The 18,447-nt window shown below is 38.8% G+C and overlaps 1 protein-coding gene across 2 annotated transcripts in view; it reads right to left on the reverse strand.

Annotated features, from left to right (window-relative positions):
- DUSP22 (dual specificity phosphatase 22) overlaps positions 1 to 18,447 on the reverse strand; it is a 59,123-nt gene that overhangs the window by 15,548 nt on the left and 25,128 nt on the right. For both annotated transcript variants that reach the window (XM_050940305.1, XM_050940304.1), the window contains exon 4: positions 5,233 to 5,282. In XM_050940305.1, the coding sequence (XP_050796262.1) occupies positions 5,233 to 5,282 (50 nt within the window). The remainder of the gene's footprint in view (positions 1 to 5,232; positions 5,283 to 18,447) is intronic.

The following is an 18,447-nucleotide window of genomic DNA, read 5'->3' on the forward strand; positions in this document are numbered from 1 at the left end:
ATGTTAGATACTAGGAAACACTTTCTAACTATAAGAGTGGTTTAGTTCTGGAATAGGCTTACAAGGGAGGTTGTGGAAGCCCCATCACTGGAGGTTTTCAAAGCCAGGATGGACAACACACCTGTCAGGAATGGCCCAGCTTTACTTGATTCTGCCTCAGCATGCCAGGAGGGATGGATTTGATGACCTCTCAAGCTCCCTTCCAGTCCTACACATATTTCTATGAATGACTCTTTTAGAAGAGGATCTCCTGAGGAATTCTGCAATTCCAGACTTTTTAAATGTGTGTCTATTCTAACATTTTGACTAGAACTGGTTGGGAAATGTTTCTTCCTTTGGATAAATTATTGACATTTTGTTGAAAAGATGAAAGCTGAAATGTTCTGGTTTTCAGTTACTGAAAACTGAAAGAAAAAAAGAAAAAGAAAGAAAAAAAAGATACTTTGCACAAACATTTTCATTCAGTCAAGAAAACTATTTGCCATTGAAAAAAGTTTCGACCTGCCCTAATTTTGACACCATATGGTGCTTGTGTTTGCTTGCAGGGATATAACCTGTAGGCAGCAGCTGAACCTAACAAATGATTCAGTCATAGTGAACAGACTTTAGAGACATGCATGGCTTTTTAAAAAGAACTGCACCACAGTTAAGCAGTATTTCTCAAAGATCTAACTGCTTAGGTCAGTTAAAAACTTGATGTTTTTATCTTGATTTTACTTGACCCCTTTTTATCCCCAGATCTCTGGGAAAATGACATAGGTTGATGTATGCAGTGTAGTTGTAGCTTTGTCAATCGCAGGACAGAGACACAGACAAGGTGGGAAGTTAGTCCAATAAAAGATATTACCTCACCCACCTCGTCTCTCTAAGACGTTGGTGTGTTTTTCCACAGTAGCTCCAAACATCAATACATCTTCTACAATGACCTAACGTAAGTTATTCCCACTTTCTTATGGAACATGCTTTGGGATGAAAAAATATCAAAGGTAAGTGGGTGATGTCTTTCTTGAGGGGGGAGGGGAGAGTAATTAAGCATGGCTAATAGTGAACTTTTGGTTCAGTTTTATTAGTCATTTTCCAGATATGACATTAAGTATGCTGAGTCACTTTGTATCAGCCAGTGCATCAAATTTAGATGTGTGGTAGTGTTCAGCCTTGATTATCTTGTTCAAGTTTCATAGACGTTAGAAGGGAAATCCTAATGCAGTCACACCTGTGGAATTCATTGGCAGTTTGTGGAATCATGGAGCCCTGACTCTGATCAATGGGGCAGTTCACACCTCTTAGAGCTATTGTTTCAAGCAATCTGCCAACTCAACACGGTACTGGTTTATGTTCACCCCTAGAATAGCAAATTATTCTACGTTAATGAAATAGGAAATCAATATTTACTACAGAAAAGTGTAAGACAAGTATCCTGATTAACAATCTACTCACTGGACTGACAATTCAGCGTAGAGACAATTTATAGTACAACAGCCAACTTTCACACTTCTCTTGCTAACTTAATATTACAAACAGCAGCTTCATTATATCATCACTGGGCACATCTCACACAAAGTAAAGCAGTGAATGGCCTCTCCAATCACGTTTTAATAAAGAAGGTAATCTGATACAAATTAGATGAGGGATTTTCCATGTCAGCTCTACACTGCAGTGTTTAGTTGAGCTTTCAGAAATGGGTTAGGGTTGAAAAAAGCATCAGTAGGGAAAGAAATGTAGTGGTATTGTCTCTTCAGCAATCAAACCTGTAATAGTCAAGGACTAAGAACTACCTAGACCTTTTGTATGATTCTTTGGCATTTTGCTACTGTAGCACTATCAGAGAGACTGGCTGTAATATTAAATCTAAACCAAAAAGAAGCTTCAAAAGGCAACCAGGAAGCCCAATAGGCTCAGGGTGACCATACATCCCATTTTGGCCAGGACAGTCCCTTTTATTAGCCATGATCAGTTGGCAAGAGCAAACAGGACAAATCCCACTTATTTAAAAAAAAAAAAAGTGGGTGTGTGGTGAGGAGGAATATAAACAGAGATGACAGCCCTGTGCAAGAGGGAGGCAGGGTTTGAGTGGCCAGTGACAGTCCTGCGAGGGGGGGAGGGAGCTCCGTCCAGCAGCTGCGGCCAGCTCCACAGGGGAGGGAGACAGCCTTGGGTGAGTGGCTGGGCAGGGAGCTTGGGCCAGCCCCACACGGTGTCCTGTTTTCCCTTTGGGAAATATGGGAACCCTAAATAGGCTAGCATAACTGGGTATTAATTCCCCAGAAACACATGGTACAGAAATAAAGTGGAGTGAGGAAGGGTATATTTAATTTCTACAGAATTAATTTTCGAGTAGCAAGTTCCTTAGGAGAGGGCATTGTCAGGGAAATTAGTGACCAGCAGAAGTTAATGGCCTGAGGCCAAATTCCCACCACGGAAGCCAAACTCACACTAAACTCCTGGAAAATGATCTAGGTCTCAATAATAATTGCTTAATTCAAATTCTAAAAAGGAGCAGAAAATGCTAGTAGAACTGAACCTTCACACAGTTTCAAAGAATGTGAGCATATTCTGTTTTCACTGTTGTATTTTACTGGGAATTGATTTCACTCAGTAACAGGAGAGCCCTTAATATGCTTACTGTAAGTGCATGTATATTATACGTATTGAAAAAGAAAGTTCAGTGAGGAAAACATAGCTATTGCGAACTTAAGTTAGCTACTCCACAGTCCCAAGATCCACTCTGACCATGCATCAAGCCATCCCCCTTCGACAAATGCCAGCAGCTGAAGAAAAACAGTACCACCACCTCAGAAGAACTTTACCTGAAAAACCAGCTGCTGAGTGATACAGACAAGCATCTTATGTGATCCTAATCAATTTCACTCAACAGTAACCACTAGGTAAAAGCACTTTATATGCAATGCTATTCTTTTCCTTTGCAGCTGTCAGTCTCACTCTTTGAGAAGGGGAGACACACAAAGAAGTCATAAAGGGACAGATCCCCTCTTTCCCCAGGGCTCCTCCCCACAAACTGATAAACACTCTATACTTTTAAACAGTGTTTGATAAGATATTACATTCTTATGACCTGAATAAAACAAGCTTATTTTGACCTTATGAAGTTTTTACATTAAAAGCAAGTAACATCAGTATTTAAAGACACTGTGCATTATGCTTGAAGTTTTCCATCATATAAAGAAAAGTCGGTTACTCATCAAGTTTTCTTTTAAGTGATCAAATGTATCAATATCAGAAGTAACAAAATTTGTCTGCAACCATCTGATACCGAAGCAAGAACCGTAGATGCTTGCAGCATAACAGAAACAATACTCATGCAAATATCTTATCTTCTTATTAATGCTTTAAGAGACTTGGTACAGTGCCAGAAAGCTAATTGCTTTTGAATGCTATAGGTTGCCTTTCAATATATTTCCTTGATATGCAATGACTAGGGCTGGTTGCATTGCATGTGTAATTAACATTTGCTGGAAATTTGCTGGACCAATTTGTCCTCTTTCTATTCACAAATTGGTCCAGATTTCTACTAACACAGATGGCAGATTTGCAAACATTTTCACAACTACCCAGTAGGATCTCCAAATACTGACACACCATTAATGATGACCCAACAAATGTGAATATGGCCTCTGTAATTTCTTAAGTTGCTTTCTTTCTAAAAGAAATGAACCTCCACATTTTCTCCTACCCTCCCACAAAAAAAATGCACAAAATTGCTTCCATATCCACTGTCTTAGTTCTGAAAATCCTATTCTGTTCTCTAACCTGGATTCCCACTTAATAGCATATGGGCTACTATTATTTTTAAGGGAATAACAACACTCAGGGTCTGATTTTTAGAGACACTGAGAATGTGCAGCTCTCGTTGACAATTGCATTTGAGGGCTCTGCACTTCTGATGGGAAAAAACAGGCTCATGGTCTATGTTCTTACTACACAAAATGTTAAAAATTGATTTTTATAATTTCAGAAACATGCCACTGAAAAGAGTGACAAGAACAATTAAAGAAACATCAAGTGTCATGTTGGAATCTCTCCAAGGTATGAGAAACAAAATACTCTAAAAATATCCACTGAAAGCATCAGCCGGAATATTACTCTGATCTGAGAGAAAAAGCAGTGCTGCATTTCCTTCCGTAGGTACCAGGCCCTTTCAACTACTTCTGTTTCTCTACATAACTAGTTAGCAGGAAGTGGCTGAAACCCCCCGCACCTCTCCTCAACATAAACAGTGAACACTAGAAGAAAGAGTTGGTCACCATCCAAGTATTCTTATGAAATACGTTTTGATTACTTCAAGATCATGATTTCCTAGATATCATCAATTCAAAAATTCGTAATGTTAAACCCAGGGTCAGTTCAACTAACTTTCAGGACAGTTATATGGCCAGTGGATATTTAAAATTAAATTAAATTATATTTAAAAAGCCTGAAAATGGGACACAACAGCTTCACATAGATACATTCCTATTACAAGAAGCATAAGACCATAGGAACTGACATACTGGATCAGGCGTAATCCAGTACACTGTTCCCAGCAATGGCCAGGACCAGATGATTAGGAGGAAGGTGTAAGAACCCTACAGTAGGAAGACGTGCCATAATCTGCACCCCCCCATAGGTCTCCTCTCTGTCTCTAAAATGTAGAGATTGGCTAAGACTCTCTCTCTCTCTACCAGAAATGCTACAGTGACACAGCTGCAGAGCAGCAGCTGCACTGCTGTGGTGCTGTTTTTCCATCGTTGTAGTAAAGTCAACTCTCCGAGAGGTGGTTGCTAGGTCAACAGAAAAATTTTTCCGTCAGCCTAGCAGGGTGTACGCCAGGGCTTAGGTTGGCTTAATTACAGCACACAAGGTGTTAATTTTTTCATAGTCCTGGAGGAATTAATTTCAGCAATTTCAGTTAAGCTGACCTAACTTTGCAGCACAGACGAGTCCTGAAGCACAAGGTTTAAAATCCCTTCTAAAAAATTTGCCTTAATTATAACAACACTGGATATTCTTGATAGCAAAGCAGCCATGCCAAGTAGGAAAGCACTTTATTATTAATTATTATTATTATTAAAAAGGACCTATTTTTCTGTTACCTCAATATAAATCAGGAGTAATTCCCCTTAAACCAACAGATTTAAACCTACATTGGTGTAAAACTGGTGAGGGATCAGAGTCAGGTCCTTTAACATATTTCAAAACAACATTAGCACTGAATTTAAAAAACTCCAAACTTACAAATTCTGTGAGGGTGAATCGGCAGCAGGAATGCACAGATATTTCACTCCCTGTATAAAGTAGTAAACAGGAATGAGAACACAACATTAAGACAAAAGCATAACAGTCAGAGATCAATGGGTAAATTCTGCTCTAGTATTTGTGCAGCGCCACTGATTATGAAAGAATTATAGTATTGTAAGTAACTGCAGATTTTGTCTCATCTGCCCAGATTTAAAAAGACAAGGTGGGTGAGGTAATATCTTTTATTGGACCAACTTCTGTTGGTGAGAGAGACAAGCTTTCAAGCTTACACAGAGCGCTTCTTCGTCTGTGTAAGCTTCCATATGAGGAAAGATTAAAAAGACTGGGACTGTTCAACTTGGAAAAGGGAAGACTAAGGGTGGATATGACAGATCTATAAAATCATGAATGGTGTGGAGAAAGTGAATAAGGACACAGCACAAGAACTAGGGGTCACCCATTTAAATTAATAGGCAATAGGTTTAAAACAAACAAGAAAGTACTTCTTCACACTATGCACAGTCAACCTGTGGAACTCATTGACAGGGGATGTTGTGAAGGCCAAAAGTATAACTGGGTTCAAAAAAGAATTAGATATATTCAAAGAGGATACGTCCATCAATGGCCAAGATTAGCCAAGATGGTCAGGAATGCAACCCCAAGCTTGGGGGTTCCTAAGCCTCTGATTGGCAGATACTGGGACTGGAGGACAGGGGATGGATCACTCAATAATTGCCTGTTCTGTTCATTCCCTTTGAAACATCTGGCATTGACCTCTGTCAGAAGACAGGATACCAGGCTGGATGGATGATTGGTCTGATCCAGTATGACCATTCTTATGTGATGAACCCACCCACCTTGTCTCGCTAATATTCTGGAACCAACGCTGTTACAACATCACTGCAAACAGACTTAAAAAGTTGTTTTCACAAATGTTTTGTCGCTAAGCAACAGACAGCTTAGTCATGTTTACACCAAAGATCCTTATGTGATTTCTTTAAACGGCAGCATCTTTATTAGAAAGGCATAAAACTTGTGTTATATTCATCATCTTAAACACGTTATTCTTGTTATGTTTCACTGGAAACTAGTCACATCTTATACAGTTCTCTTTGTCAAAATGAATGCTGAAAACGAAATTTGAGAAAAAACTTTTTTCTTGTGCAGAATGTCGCATTCAGTTGTTTTTCCCTTACATATTTAGCAACACAACAAACAAAGAGGGCATTTTTGGAAGAAGAATCGGTTATTTTTTGAAAGCAATTACTTTAAAACTCAGGCGTTATCTTCCAATAAGAAGTCCTCACTTTATTAGTCAGCTATTATTGTAACGAATTATGTACTGAAATAAGGAACTGCAATATATATTCTTAGAAGAACTCGGATCTGAAAAGTCAAGTAGGCAATGCCTTTTCAGGAGTGTTTATAAAGGGCCACAGAAACAAGTTTAAAAAATGAGCTTGGACAATAAAGTGACAAAGTAATAAATAAGTAACAAATAAAAAGGTTGATGACAAGAAGTTAGTACTCCATACGAACATGCTGTAGTTTTAAATATACCTAGTAACTTCCCTCTCCAGGGACATCTCCAGGATCTCAGATGGTGATCAGGCTCATCATGACCTCCTCAAATATACAGCTCTCCCCAGGCTATGATCTCCAACCCCACCTCTGGCTATTCCACTCCTAAGCCAACAAACCACTGGTTCAACAGCTATGTTCTCGATCTGAAGAACCAGAGGTAGTACGTCAGAGCAAGCCAATGCATTCTTCACAGCCACTCCACTACCACTTTCCAACCTCTTCCTGGTCCTTTGATCCATCTGTGGATTGTCAACTTATTTCCTCCTGAAGCGTGTCACAGAGTATAGCTGGTGAACTGTCCATAGTTCACTGACAAAGTGGCACAGCCAGAGTGTGGGGATCATTGGAAGTGTGGAAGGCATAGCCAGGGGAAATCATGACTTAGGGAGGAGGGAAATATTTGAAGAGGGGTTTACAGTGAGAGAGCGCACAATCTCAACTGAACTCCTGCAGAGTGGGAGCTGGTGATATTTTGGGAGGGTAAAGTGGGGAGAGTTGTGTGGGCATGACAAAACATGGTTGTGGGGAAGAGAAGAGATTCAGCTGCTGAACCATGGAGACTTGACAGCTAAATGGCATCTCTGATATCTGTCAAAAAATGAAAATCGTCAAACATGGCAGCTACCCCCACTTGAATCAGGGCAAAGCAGCCCTAGTGTGGTTGCAAGGATAACAACCCTTAACGAGTCAAGATGGCTAGCGGAGATGCACTCAACTGGTGGTAGAACAATCTGCATATAAAACAACAGATTGCTAATATCATGGATTGATTTCTCTAGACTAGACAATGCTACAGTATAGATCTGGTATCATTACCTCCTTACACAGAGGTATTAACCATGAAGCTTTAGCTCTGAACTTAAGAGGACTGCTCAAATGAGTAAATTTTAAAGAATTAGGCCCTACATTTGCTGAAGCTTGGCAATTTACCTTTTCAGGTCATATTAAATGCTCTCTCCTTTGGACAATTCAGTCCCAGGAGCCCAGTATTCATTAGCTATCCTTCACCAAGGCAGAACACAGGAATGAAAAGAAGAGGGGAGGGGAGAGAGAGAGAAGGAAACATATTTAGGCCAGCATTGTACCATGCAATTAAGGTTCCAATCCTGCATCACATACTCATTTAAGCAGTCCCACTGATTTCAGCAGTTACCACACATGCTGAATGCTGACAGTAGCTGAACTAAGAGGGGCTTTCAGCAAATGTTCACTCTAAAAGAAGTACTGTCAGTTTTAGAGCACAGTGTTCTTTTCGGTCACAGCTGGCTGATTCCCATTCTACATGATGCTAAGAGGGACGTGAATTCACAGCTACCACAGAACCACACGTAAGCACGAAACTAGCCTACGAGAGACCACATATTGTGCTAAATGGCTCCTCCAAGGCCTGATCCTGGGAGGTACAACTCCCAATAAAGCCAAAGGGAGTTTAGCACCTCCCATTGAGTGTATCACTTCTCAGGATCAGAAGTTTAGCCAGGTTAATGGGGCCATTCAACACATAAAGGTTCTGGAAGTCTGTGCTTTACCAATGCGTGCCACCTTGGAGCATTTTGGAAGGTGGTGTTAATGAATTCCCCCCCCCCCAGGCCTCCCAGAAAACCTCCTGCGCCCCCCCCGCCCACCATAGGAAAACTACAATTATGGGCGAGATCTCAAAAATGCTCAGTGTTGGCCTCTCTCTGTCCCACTGAAATCAACAATAAAACTCCCAATGACTTCAACTGGAGCACAGTTAGAATATCACTGACCAACTTTTTAAAATCCTACCTTATAAAGGGATTTGATCCTAGATCGTTTAAAAATCTTAGAATCAAAAGCATTCATTTTAATTGCATGAATAAAATAGAGGGACTATACTGGTTGGTATTGGGCAGGTGTTTGTAAATGAAACACTTGGGCCACTGTCCAACACGGATATTTATATGTCGCTGTGGATAACAAGACGTGCCATGCTGCATTCTATTTTCTTCATCCACTTTTGATATTTTTACAAACTTAGTGCCCTCTCCCCCTTTTTTTTAAGATACTGGAAACAGGAAGTTATTTAATTTCTGAGCCCTTTTGTCTATGTGATAATTAAAAAAACTACTCGAGATCGTAGTGTTCTTGCGCAGTTATGCCCCAGAGACATAACTGTCTTTCCTGTGCATGTACAATGCAGATAACATCTAAGAATTGTCCCAAAGGGACTCTAAGCAAAGCAGAACAGTTTGTGTCAACGTAACAAGTAAATACTGTAGACTAAGATTTTCAGATGCTCATGGCTGGTTCATCAGTGTGCAAAAATGCCATAGGCTTCACAATTTCAGTAGTTAGTGGTGCTCGCAATCTTAGAATCTTCAATAAAGACCAAGTCAAAGGAGGAAGCAAAAACATCACTGAGGTGTCCGTTTCCTTGCTTGGGTACATGCTCATCATGACAACAGAGAGTCTGTGCCTGATCATAAGATTGCTAAAGCCAATGGGATGACTTCCAATGCCTCAATGGGCCTTAGAGCCTTAGTGATTTATTAATGAAGCTATAACATTGCTAGAAAATGTTAAGAATAACCCCTACTACATCTCTACCTTGATATAACGCTGTCCTTGGGAGCCAAAAAACCTTACCGTGTTATAGGCGAAACCGCGTTATATCAAACTTGCTTTGATCCATCAGAGTGCGCAGTTCCGCTCCCCCGGAGCGCTGCTTTACTGCATTGTATCTGAATTCGTGTTATATCTGGTAGTGTTATATTGAGGTAGAGGTGTATATGATTTAACAGGATTTAAAATTAATAATATTAACAAAGATGAGGCAGGCAAACTAAACATTAAGTGTATGTGTATAACTCAGTATTTCTTTCAAAGGGAAACTTGCATTTTGTCATCTGGTAGAACAATAGATGAAAAAAGTGGATTTAGGTTCCAGCAGATCAGTTCCACTCATTAAATTTCTTAAGTTCATTGAATATTTGCCCTTCTCAAAAATGAAATGTTTTGTTTAGGTCAGAGATAAAACCTTATTACAAGAGTTGATGAAAAAGCAAATCTTATTATAAATCCAACGTGAAGGAGCGAATCCACATTAATTAATTACTGCTGCAGTTGGTATAGTCACTATGAAATATTCCTTCAACTGATATCTTGCACGCCAACATTTTTTCTTTCTTTCTCCCTCCAAACAAACTCTTCCCTGGATTAAATCAAACCAGCTTTTTCATCAAACTAAAATTAAATATTTTCTCAGAGTCATGAAAAATGACATACATACATTTCTGTAAAGTAAATCGAATTCTATGCTCCAGCTGACAAAAAACTAAACCTTCAGCAGTTCACCACACAAGTTCAAGTGTTCGTACAAACTCCCTAGATCTATACAAAAGCAGAATAACCAACTACATCACAGTGCCTCTCTCATGGCCACTTCTTAATTCAATGCTATCTATTCTCCAACTGTTGTTTCTAAATCCTTAACGTCACCCCACCCATACACCTACATTCATTTTTTAAGATGTTTTCTAAGGTCATTGATATTAGTTAGTTTTCGTACGATGCCAGAATCAATTGAGGTCATGCGTGTTTCTTCCAGTGCAGTTAAAGATATGTGATAGACTGGAGAGCCAATACACTTAGAAGATCATTTTCTTTTCAGTTTTCTATTTCAGCAGACAGAGTAACCACCAAAACTAGAATTTTGTCTCTCTTAGGCCCTGAAACTAAATGCTACAGTTAAACCGATACAGTGAGAGCTAACAAAACCAGAACAAGTATTCTGATTTCAAGATTGTCAAAGCTGAAACAAGCGAGAGTTAAGTAAAATTTCTAAAATTCACTGTTATTTGTGAAACAATACTATGCTTGCACCATTTTGCCATACATCGTAAAATAAAGCCAAACCCATTACACTGTATCTCTCAAGTTTTCAAAAACGAAAAACAAACTTTAAATATATATTTTATGTAGCCAGGGTTTACACTGAGAGCTAATAAAAACCTATCAACTGAAGAACAAGTGTGTTATAACTTCTAACTATTTTAGGTGTCATTATGTATTAAGATCTGAACACTGCACACTTGTTTAATGTTTGGAATATTCAATGAAACCATAATAAAATCTCTCTCTCATTTGGAATGTTATTAGCCATTTTTTTTAAGTCTTAATTTTTGGATTATATTTAATACTTTACATAATAAACAAGAAAAATGTACAGGAAAAATAATGAGTATCTTATGACCTGGTTTAATTTTTTCCTATTCTACTTATCTGTGGCTAATTTGAAAATGAAAAAAAAAATAAGTGGATGTTATTTTCCTAGCTCATTTTTTATCAACCAAACTTAAAAAACACAATTTGAACTTTCCTATGCAGAACAAGACTTTGCAGTAGTAAAATGATGCAACCACATCTAGTGCAGATGAGAGAGTAGGTTTGTATGTGAGAATGGGAAATCCAAACAGCATACTGCAGATTTCATCCTGACAAAAGCAATAACAAGACTACGCTAATAGAAGCATGGCAAAACATATATGTCTTGTTATTTCTTCAGGTTACAAACATAGGATAGCTTGTTATAATCAAAGACATTCTGAATTCACTAAGAATGATGTTTGATTAACAAAGTATAAATAAATTGTATTGTATGGTGTATTCAGAAGTATAAAAAAATCTAAAGTATTTGGGTGTTTTTGCTTTAATGTTTTTGAGTAATCTAGCAACATTCTGTAGGGAAAGGAAAGAGTTATAGAACTTAAAAAAACCCAAAGACTCATAATGCATAGTAACACTCAAGATAGAGTTTGACTTCAATGCTCCATCCCCTTTCAGAGTTCTCCTCTGTTTTGTAACTTTAACATCTCCGTTTCTAGTCAATCAGTGATGGGGGAGGGGGAGAGAGAGAGAGAGAGAGAGAGAGAGAGAAATACGAACCCTGAGTTGTCCAAAAACACCACCACAATTTCTATTCTAAAATCATTATTTTTTAAAGATAAATGTTACATTTTTGGCATTAAATTTCTCGGTATTTAAATTTATGTAAAGATACCATCAACGACTTCCAAGAAATTCTTTTTTTTTTTTAAAAAAACAACCAAAACCCCTCAGCTTAAATTTGTGAACCCAGATGCAAATAGGAAACCTCTAGCACCTGGCAAGTTCTTTCAGGTTAGTCAAAAGCCATGTGTTAATCTGACTTGTCAGATCAACAGATGAGGATGGGAGTACTTATTTTTGTTCAGGGGCATTTCAGCAAAAAAGCTAAAGTGGGAAACAGCCAGCAGATAAGGTTTCCTCAAGGCAAACCAGCAAAAGGTTACCAAGAGTTTTGTCCAGCATAGCTACAGAACTACTTAACTGAAAACTAGTCAACCGTTGTTTGTCCTTTCAGTTACTTTCTGGAGCAGTTACAAATGCTGTTGATTTTATTAATAACTCATAGAAAACACATTTATGTTTCAGCAATAACCATTAATCAACCACATTGTAAAGTTATTTCATGTTTGCTTTTGAGAGCATCATAAATACATGAGATAGACTTATGGGGAATCTGATCTACTGAAGCTGGGAAGGTCCTGTAATATTTATATTTAATAATAAAGTAGCCTTTTTATATTCACAGCACTTGATTACACAATGGATCTCACAGCAATCTTATGAAGTATTTTCAGATTTTTTTAAAAAGTCATTAAGATCAGAAACAGCTCTCTCTCTTTTTAGAAATGAAAATTAACACACTTTCCACATCTTTTCCTAGGTGGAAGCTGAAGGGCTCATTGTGTTCCAATTAATGTGGTATTCAGAAGACTGCCGTCAATGGGTCAATACCGATCCATATTTTCAACAACCTAACCCCTATTAGAGGTGCTTCATTAGCAGAAAGATTCTAAAACCACTCTTCCACCAGATGTTAGTGCTACCCAAAAAGGCTGGAGTTCACCTCCAAGGTGGAATAATTAGGGAAACCAAAGAATGAAATGAGTCAGTATATCACCTCAGCAGTCTCCACCAGAGATGACTAATGTTGAGTGCCCAACTTGAAACACTACAAGGAACCAATATCAAGAGGGCAAATGCTCAGCTCTTCCTGGAATTCAGGCCTCTTTCAGGTGTCTCATAAGGAACATACAAAATCACTAGTCACTTTTGAGAAATTAGGTTAGAGTTCCCAACTCCTCATGAACTAAGCCAAAGTCAGAAGAACTGTATTTTAAATAAAGGAGTCTTCTCACACCACTACAGCTGAAAGAAAAATTGTAGTTATTTTGCTCAGCAGAGTCTTTTGAAACCTCTCATGGGGAAATTCTTACCATGAATAAGCAGTGAAATATGAAAAATACATTTTTTATTTAAAATGAGCACTTCTGGGCTTCCTCTTGATTGTGACCTGACTGTTGAAGAATGACAATTTGTAACACTGGTTGAGGTAGGAGCCCATTGGAAGAGACTCAAAACAGAACAGTTTCAATCTCACTTTAATTACTTATTTAACAACTGGAAGAACTATTTTCATTGTGGTAGCATGATAATGACGTGGAAATTGCATTTTGTTGTATGCTATCTGGCCAGCAGAATGTACTTATTAAGAGTATCCTAAGATTTTGGCCTACATACAAAAAGATTGCAGAGCCAGTGTACAGAATGTGCTACACAATCACGACTAAAGGATCCATTTCTTCTCATCAGTTCCTCAAGAAGCAACTTTTAATTACAAATAGCTTCTTGCATCTCAAGAACTGCTCCATGGTATCCAGTACAAAAGCTGTATTTTTTAAAACAACTGGAGGTTTACACATAATGAATAGCATCAGTCCAGATTTAGCCTGAACTCAAAAAATGCATGATTGATTGGTTTCCTAACATTCCCCTATTTAGCCATCATGTGTCAGAGCAATGATGCACTTCTAGTCCAAACCAAAGACTTACGGGTTGGTTTCTGAGTGTGGATATTCCCTTGAGATTACAGAGCTAAAGAGAGAACGCGGAAGCTTAGTTATCTTCTGCACCTGTAGTTCTACCAATTAGGGAGATGGAAATTGCTTCTTTCACCTTAACCCATGGTTTCCCCCAAGAATTTTGGAAATCTCTTTAAGTGTATCAAAGGGGGTGGGGGGGAGGCCATTTCAAATCTAAAGTTAAAGGTGGTAGTGAAAGCTTTCAGGACAGGGAAAGTGGTATTAGAAAACTAAAACACACTGTGGCTATCACCATTTAATATTTCAGTGGAAACCCTATGCTGAGCATGCCCCAATAATATTCTGAGGCACCATGAGCTGTTATCTTTGGCTGATATTCCTGCTGCTGCCTAAGACTGTGTTGAACCAGCTGATTTGCTCTATGCTAAGAAACTAGCTAGTTCTTCTGCTCATCTGGAACCTTTTTTAATCCAGAACAAGCAAAACGTACAGCACACTAAATCTGATATCTGAAATATTTGGTCACACACAGAAATGTAAGAAATTCCCACAAACAGCAAATCTAAGTGTAGGCCCACAAGGATGTATTATTACCAGGTCTCTAATAAATGTCAAACTGACATCTCTCTTCCAGGATAATAGCTCTCTTCCAGGATAATAGTAGAGAGATCACATGGCTTTTGCTAGCAGATCAGCCACTTTGCTAAGTTTCCTCAGAACTCCTAGATCTTCCATCCAGTCCTAGGAACTTGTTATTTTTCAGCCTTTTCCAGCACATCCTCCTTTGACTTCTCCATCCCTACGAGTGCCTGAAAAGAACAGGTAAGTCCGCAACATCGTGTGTGGTGAAAACTGACGCAAAGAAATCATTTAGCTTCTCTGCAACATTCTCGTTCTTTTACTTCCCCTCATTTTCTCAAACTTACTGATTTGAATATAAAAACAAGAAGATACTCTAAGTATGACTTTGGCTATATACTCAACCATTCACTTGTTCCTCTTAATTCCACCTTATATTTTACCTGCCATAGTTTGTGCTCTTTTCTATTAGCTTTAATTGGGCTGAATTTCCATTTTTTAAGAATACCTTCAAAAACTTTGTGGGTTTTACTCTAAATCATCTCTTAACTGCAGGCCTCAAAGAATTTGGCACACACTTTGTTGGAGAACTATTATTTTAATCCAGGAGTCCAAATTAACATGCTGTCAACCTCTTGCCTCTTCAGACTATCTTGATGAACTAACATCATTTATGCTAGCAGAAATGAAAATAAGAGTCATGAGTTAACTACTTCTACAAACTCAAGGAGCTTAAAGGATGGCCTTCATGGCTCTCAGAAATATTACTTCCCCCACTCCCCCTCCGATCAGTTTCTTAGTGACTACATGGAAGATCAGATTTGAGATCTAAATTCTTTAGGAGGGTCCCTTGAAACTTTAGTCTTAAAGCTACAGTTCATTTAAGATAAGTGATGACAGCAGCACAAGAAAAGCTAATAAATCAACCAAAATTGATAACTGCATTAAATTGTCTCAAGAAGTTTTTTTTTTCTTTCTACAGAGCATACAAGCCAAAGCTTATTTTATGTAGCCATTAGTACAGAGGAGGGGAGGTACACACAGCACTATTCTGGAGATACTGTGTACAAGATCTATCTTGGCATCGTGAATGGGATCAGAATTTTTTTTTAAAAAAGAATAAATAACTCTGCTTCCTGCAGGTGTTCTGGTTAACTACAAAGAATGAAAAAAAACACACTACAAAATTTACATTATAGAAGGGCTAATGGAGGAAGATTATGATGTTTCATTGGCATGCACCATAGAGTATTTCCTAAGCAGCAATCATAATTATGTTATGCTCTAAACAACTATGTATAATACTTTAAAAACATGATATTTTCCCTAGAAAGAAACTGATCATCAAACCACAGCAGCTCTAATGACAGGACTACCTTCCTGATGGACCACTCATACAGACTTGTATCACCAAACAGGCTAGATAGATCTTCTAGACCAAAGACTGCACTGGTGTGTGGATTGGCTATACACATGTATTGCAACTGCCTACAATATAAACAGTGGTGTGCTCTTAAAAAACCCAAAAGCTTGTCCAGTTTGCTGGGATTTAAATATAGCCCAACTACTTTAGCCTCACCTGGACGGTTTCAGATTAAATTGCAACTACATATCCCTTTCTCTTCTAATACCCATGAGAAAGAAAAATCAATTCTTTTAGAAACAGAAAGCAAGAAAAAATCACACATGTGCACAAAGCATAAAACCTACACAAGGGCCAGCTTCAAATGTGACCCACTGTAAATGGAATGGTGAAGATCCAAGCTTTCTGTGACAGAAGATAGCACTGCAGGCTACTTTAATGGGAACATTATTAAAATGCCTCTAAGGTCATGCTTCTCTTCCTTTTGAGACCCACATTTCTGATAAAATGAAAATGTCTTAATTATGTCACAGAATCATCAAATCATAGAAGATTAGGGTTGGAAGAGACCTCAGGAGGTCATCTAGTCCACCCTCCTGCTCAAAGCAGGGCCAACCCCAACCAAATCGTTCCAGCCAGGGCTTTGCTCAGCCGTGCCTCAAAAACCACCACTTCCCTAGGTAACCCATTCCAGTGCTTCACCACTCTCTGAGTGAAAAAGTTTTTCCTAACATCCAACCTAGACCCCCCCCCACTGCAACTTGAGACCATTGTTCCTTGTTCCTGCATCTGCCACCACTGAGAACAGCCAAGCTCCATCCTCTTTGGAACCCCCCTTCAGGTAGTTGAAGGCTGCTATCAAATACCCCATACAAATCTGCTATCCAACAGAGTACAGAACTTGCTGTGATGCAACACAGGCCACTCTGCAAATGACAGAATATTGTAAATTAATGTCAGGAGACCAGATAGCCTCAGGAGACCGGGAATAGGATTCATACACTTACTGTTTCAACTCTGGTCTAGCTTAACAGCAATAAAAATGTACTGTATTAGTAACTGACAAATATTTGTTGGATTCTATAAAAAGAGTTGATAGCTTCAATCCTGTTCCAGATGGATATATGGCTACGTCTCTTGCACACGCATCTGCTAGAGAAAATCCAGTCTTGATTTTAAAATTGCCAGTAATGGAAAATCCACCACAAACCTTGATAAGTTGTTCCAATGGTCAATTACCCTGTCTGTGAAAAATGTGCATCTTATTTCTAGTTTGAATGTGTCTAACTTCAGCTTCCACACATTGGATCTTGTTATATACCTCTGTCAGGTAGACTAAAGAACCCTCTATCATCACATTTCTGTTCCCCAGGCAAGTCCTTATAGACAGTGATCAAATCATACTTTAACCTTCTTTTTGTTAAGCTAAGCTAATGCTGGAAGACAGGCTAATAGTAACTACCTAACCCCTGCTCCAAAGCAGAGTTGGGCAACATTTGCTAAAATAAAAAGCATTCAAATGCACTCTCTCAGTATTTATATTGTGCTCCTCGTTGCAGGCTATATGCACCTCAATGAATGAATGAATGCAACACAAGAATACAATAAAATACAAACTTCCACCATGAAACATTGTGGGGAAAGCTCATATTGCTGCTGCCAGTGTTGTACCTAGTGGGATTCAAAGCCCATAGAAATCAGTAGAGAGACTTCAACAGGCTTTATGTTGGGTCCTTTGTGATAATTTTTTATCCCCCTTTAGCCCACAGCAACAGAAATGAAAGCTGTAAAAATTAGCTTTAAGGAGCATGTGTTGGCATTGCTGAGATTCCTTGTAGATTATTGTCTTCAGAGGTTTTAGAGTGCATGTGGACAATAACTCTAAAGGCTTGGATATTCCTGGAAGCCATGGACTTTCTGGGTGTCCCACCGCAAAGATCAGGGCTGGTTAAATGCTTGTTCTTACCTCTGGGTTTTGTCTGAAGTTCAGATATCTTGATCACACCCTTGGGTCAGGTCTGCCCATCACCCTGTGCATGCTGATGCTTGGTCTATTCCAAACTTGTGTCACTCCCAAAGCCTACTCCTTGTTGCATCAGCGGCACTGATGCTAAGGCATAGCTGACATCCTCTTCTCGCCATGGAATCCATCAGATCACTGACTGATATTATCTTTTAGAGGAGGCTGCCAACTCACTTATTCCTTGTTGTTTCTCATGCCCAGAGAGCACTGGGGTTAATATCTGGAATTTGAAGCATCTGAGCAGCAAATTGGTGAGATGATGGCCTGGAATCTGAGTTTCTTCTATGCTAGGATTTTATGTGATGTACAGATCTATGAACAATCATCTGTGGCCATGCAAATTCAGCCTCTGCTCTGGAGGAATGCTCGGCTTATACTGATGAGCTAACACATCAGAGATACCTACTCCTTGCCCAGGCAAAAACAGAAATCACGCTGGCAGATAGAGGATGGTGGCCTGTGTCCCCCTGTTTATTGAGGGCACTCATTTGAAGTAGTTCACTTTTTTTATCATCTTTTGTAGTCCCTTTTGTAGTTGGGCCCACCACAATCACTTACATCTGTTTTCTCCGGACAAACTTTTAGGCATGTCTTTTTAAATTACAAATGTCTGTATGCGTTGTTAGGATATCTGTATGGTGATGGTGTTCAGCATTTGAATCACTTCGATATTGGGGCTTCATAAACAAATAATTACAAGCTCTATTTTTAAAAAGACAGCACTAGTTTCCATTAAAATAGTGTTACATACAGAACAAAAGAGCGAAGCAGGC

This window comes from Gopherus flavomarginatus, chromosome 2 (assembly GCF_025201925.1).
Source record: "Gopherus flavomarginatus isolate rGopFla2 chromosome 2, rGopFla2.mat.asm, whole genome shotgun sequence".
Lineage (NCBI taxonomy): Eukaryota > Metazoa > Chordata > Testudines > Testudinidae > Gopherus > Gopherus flavomarginatus.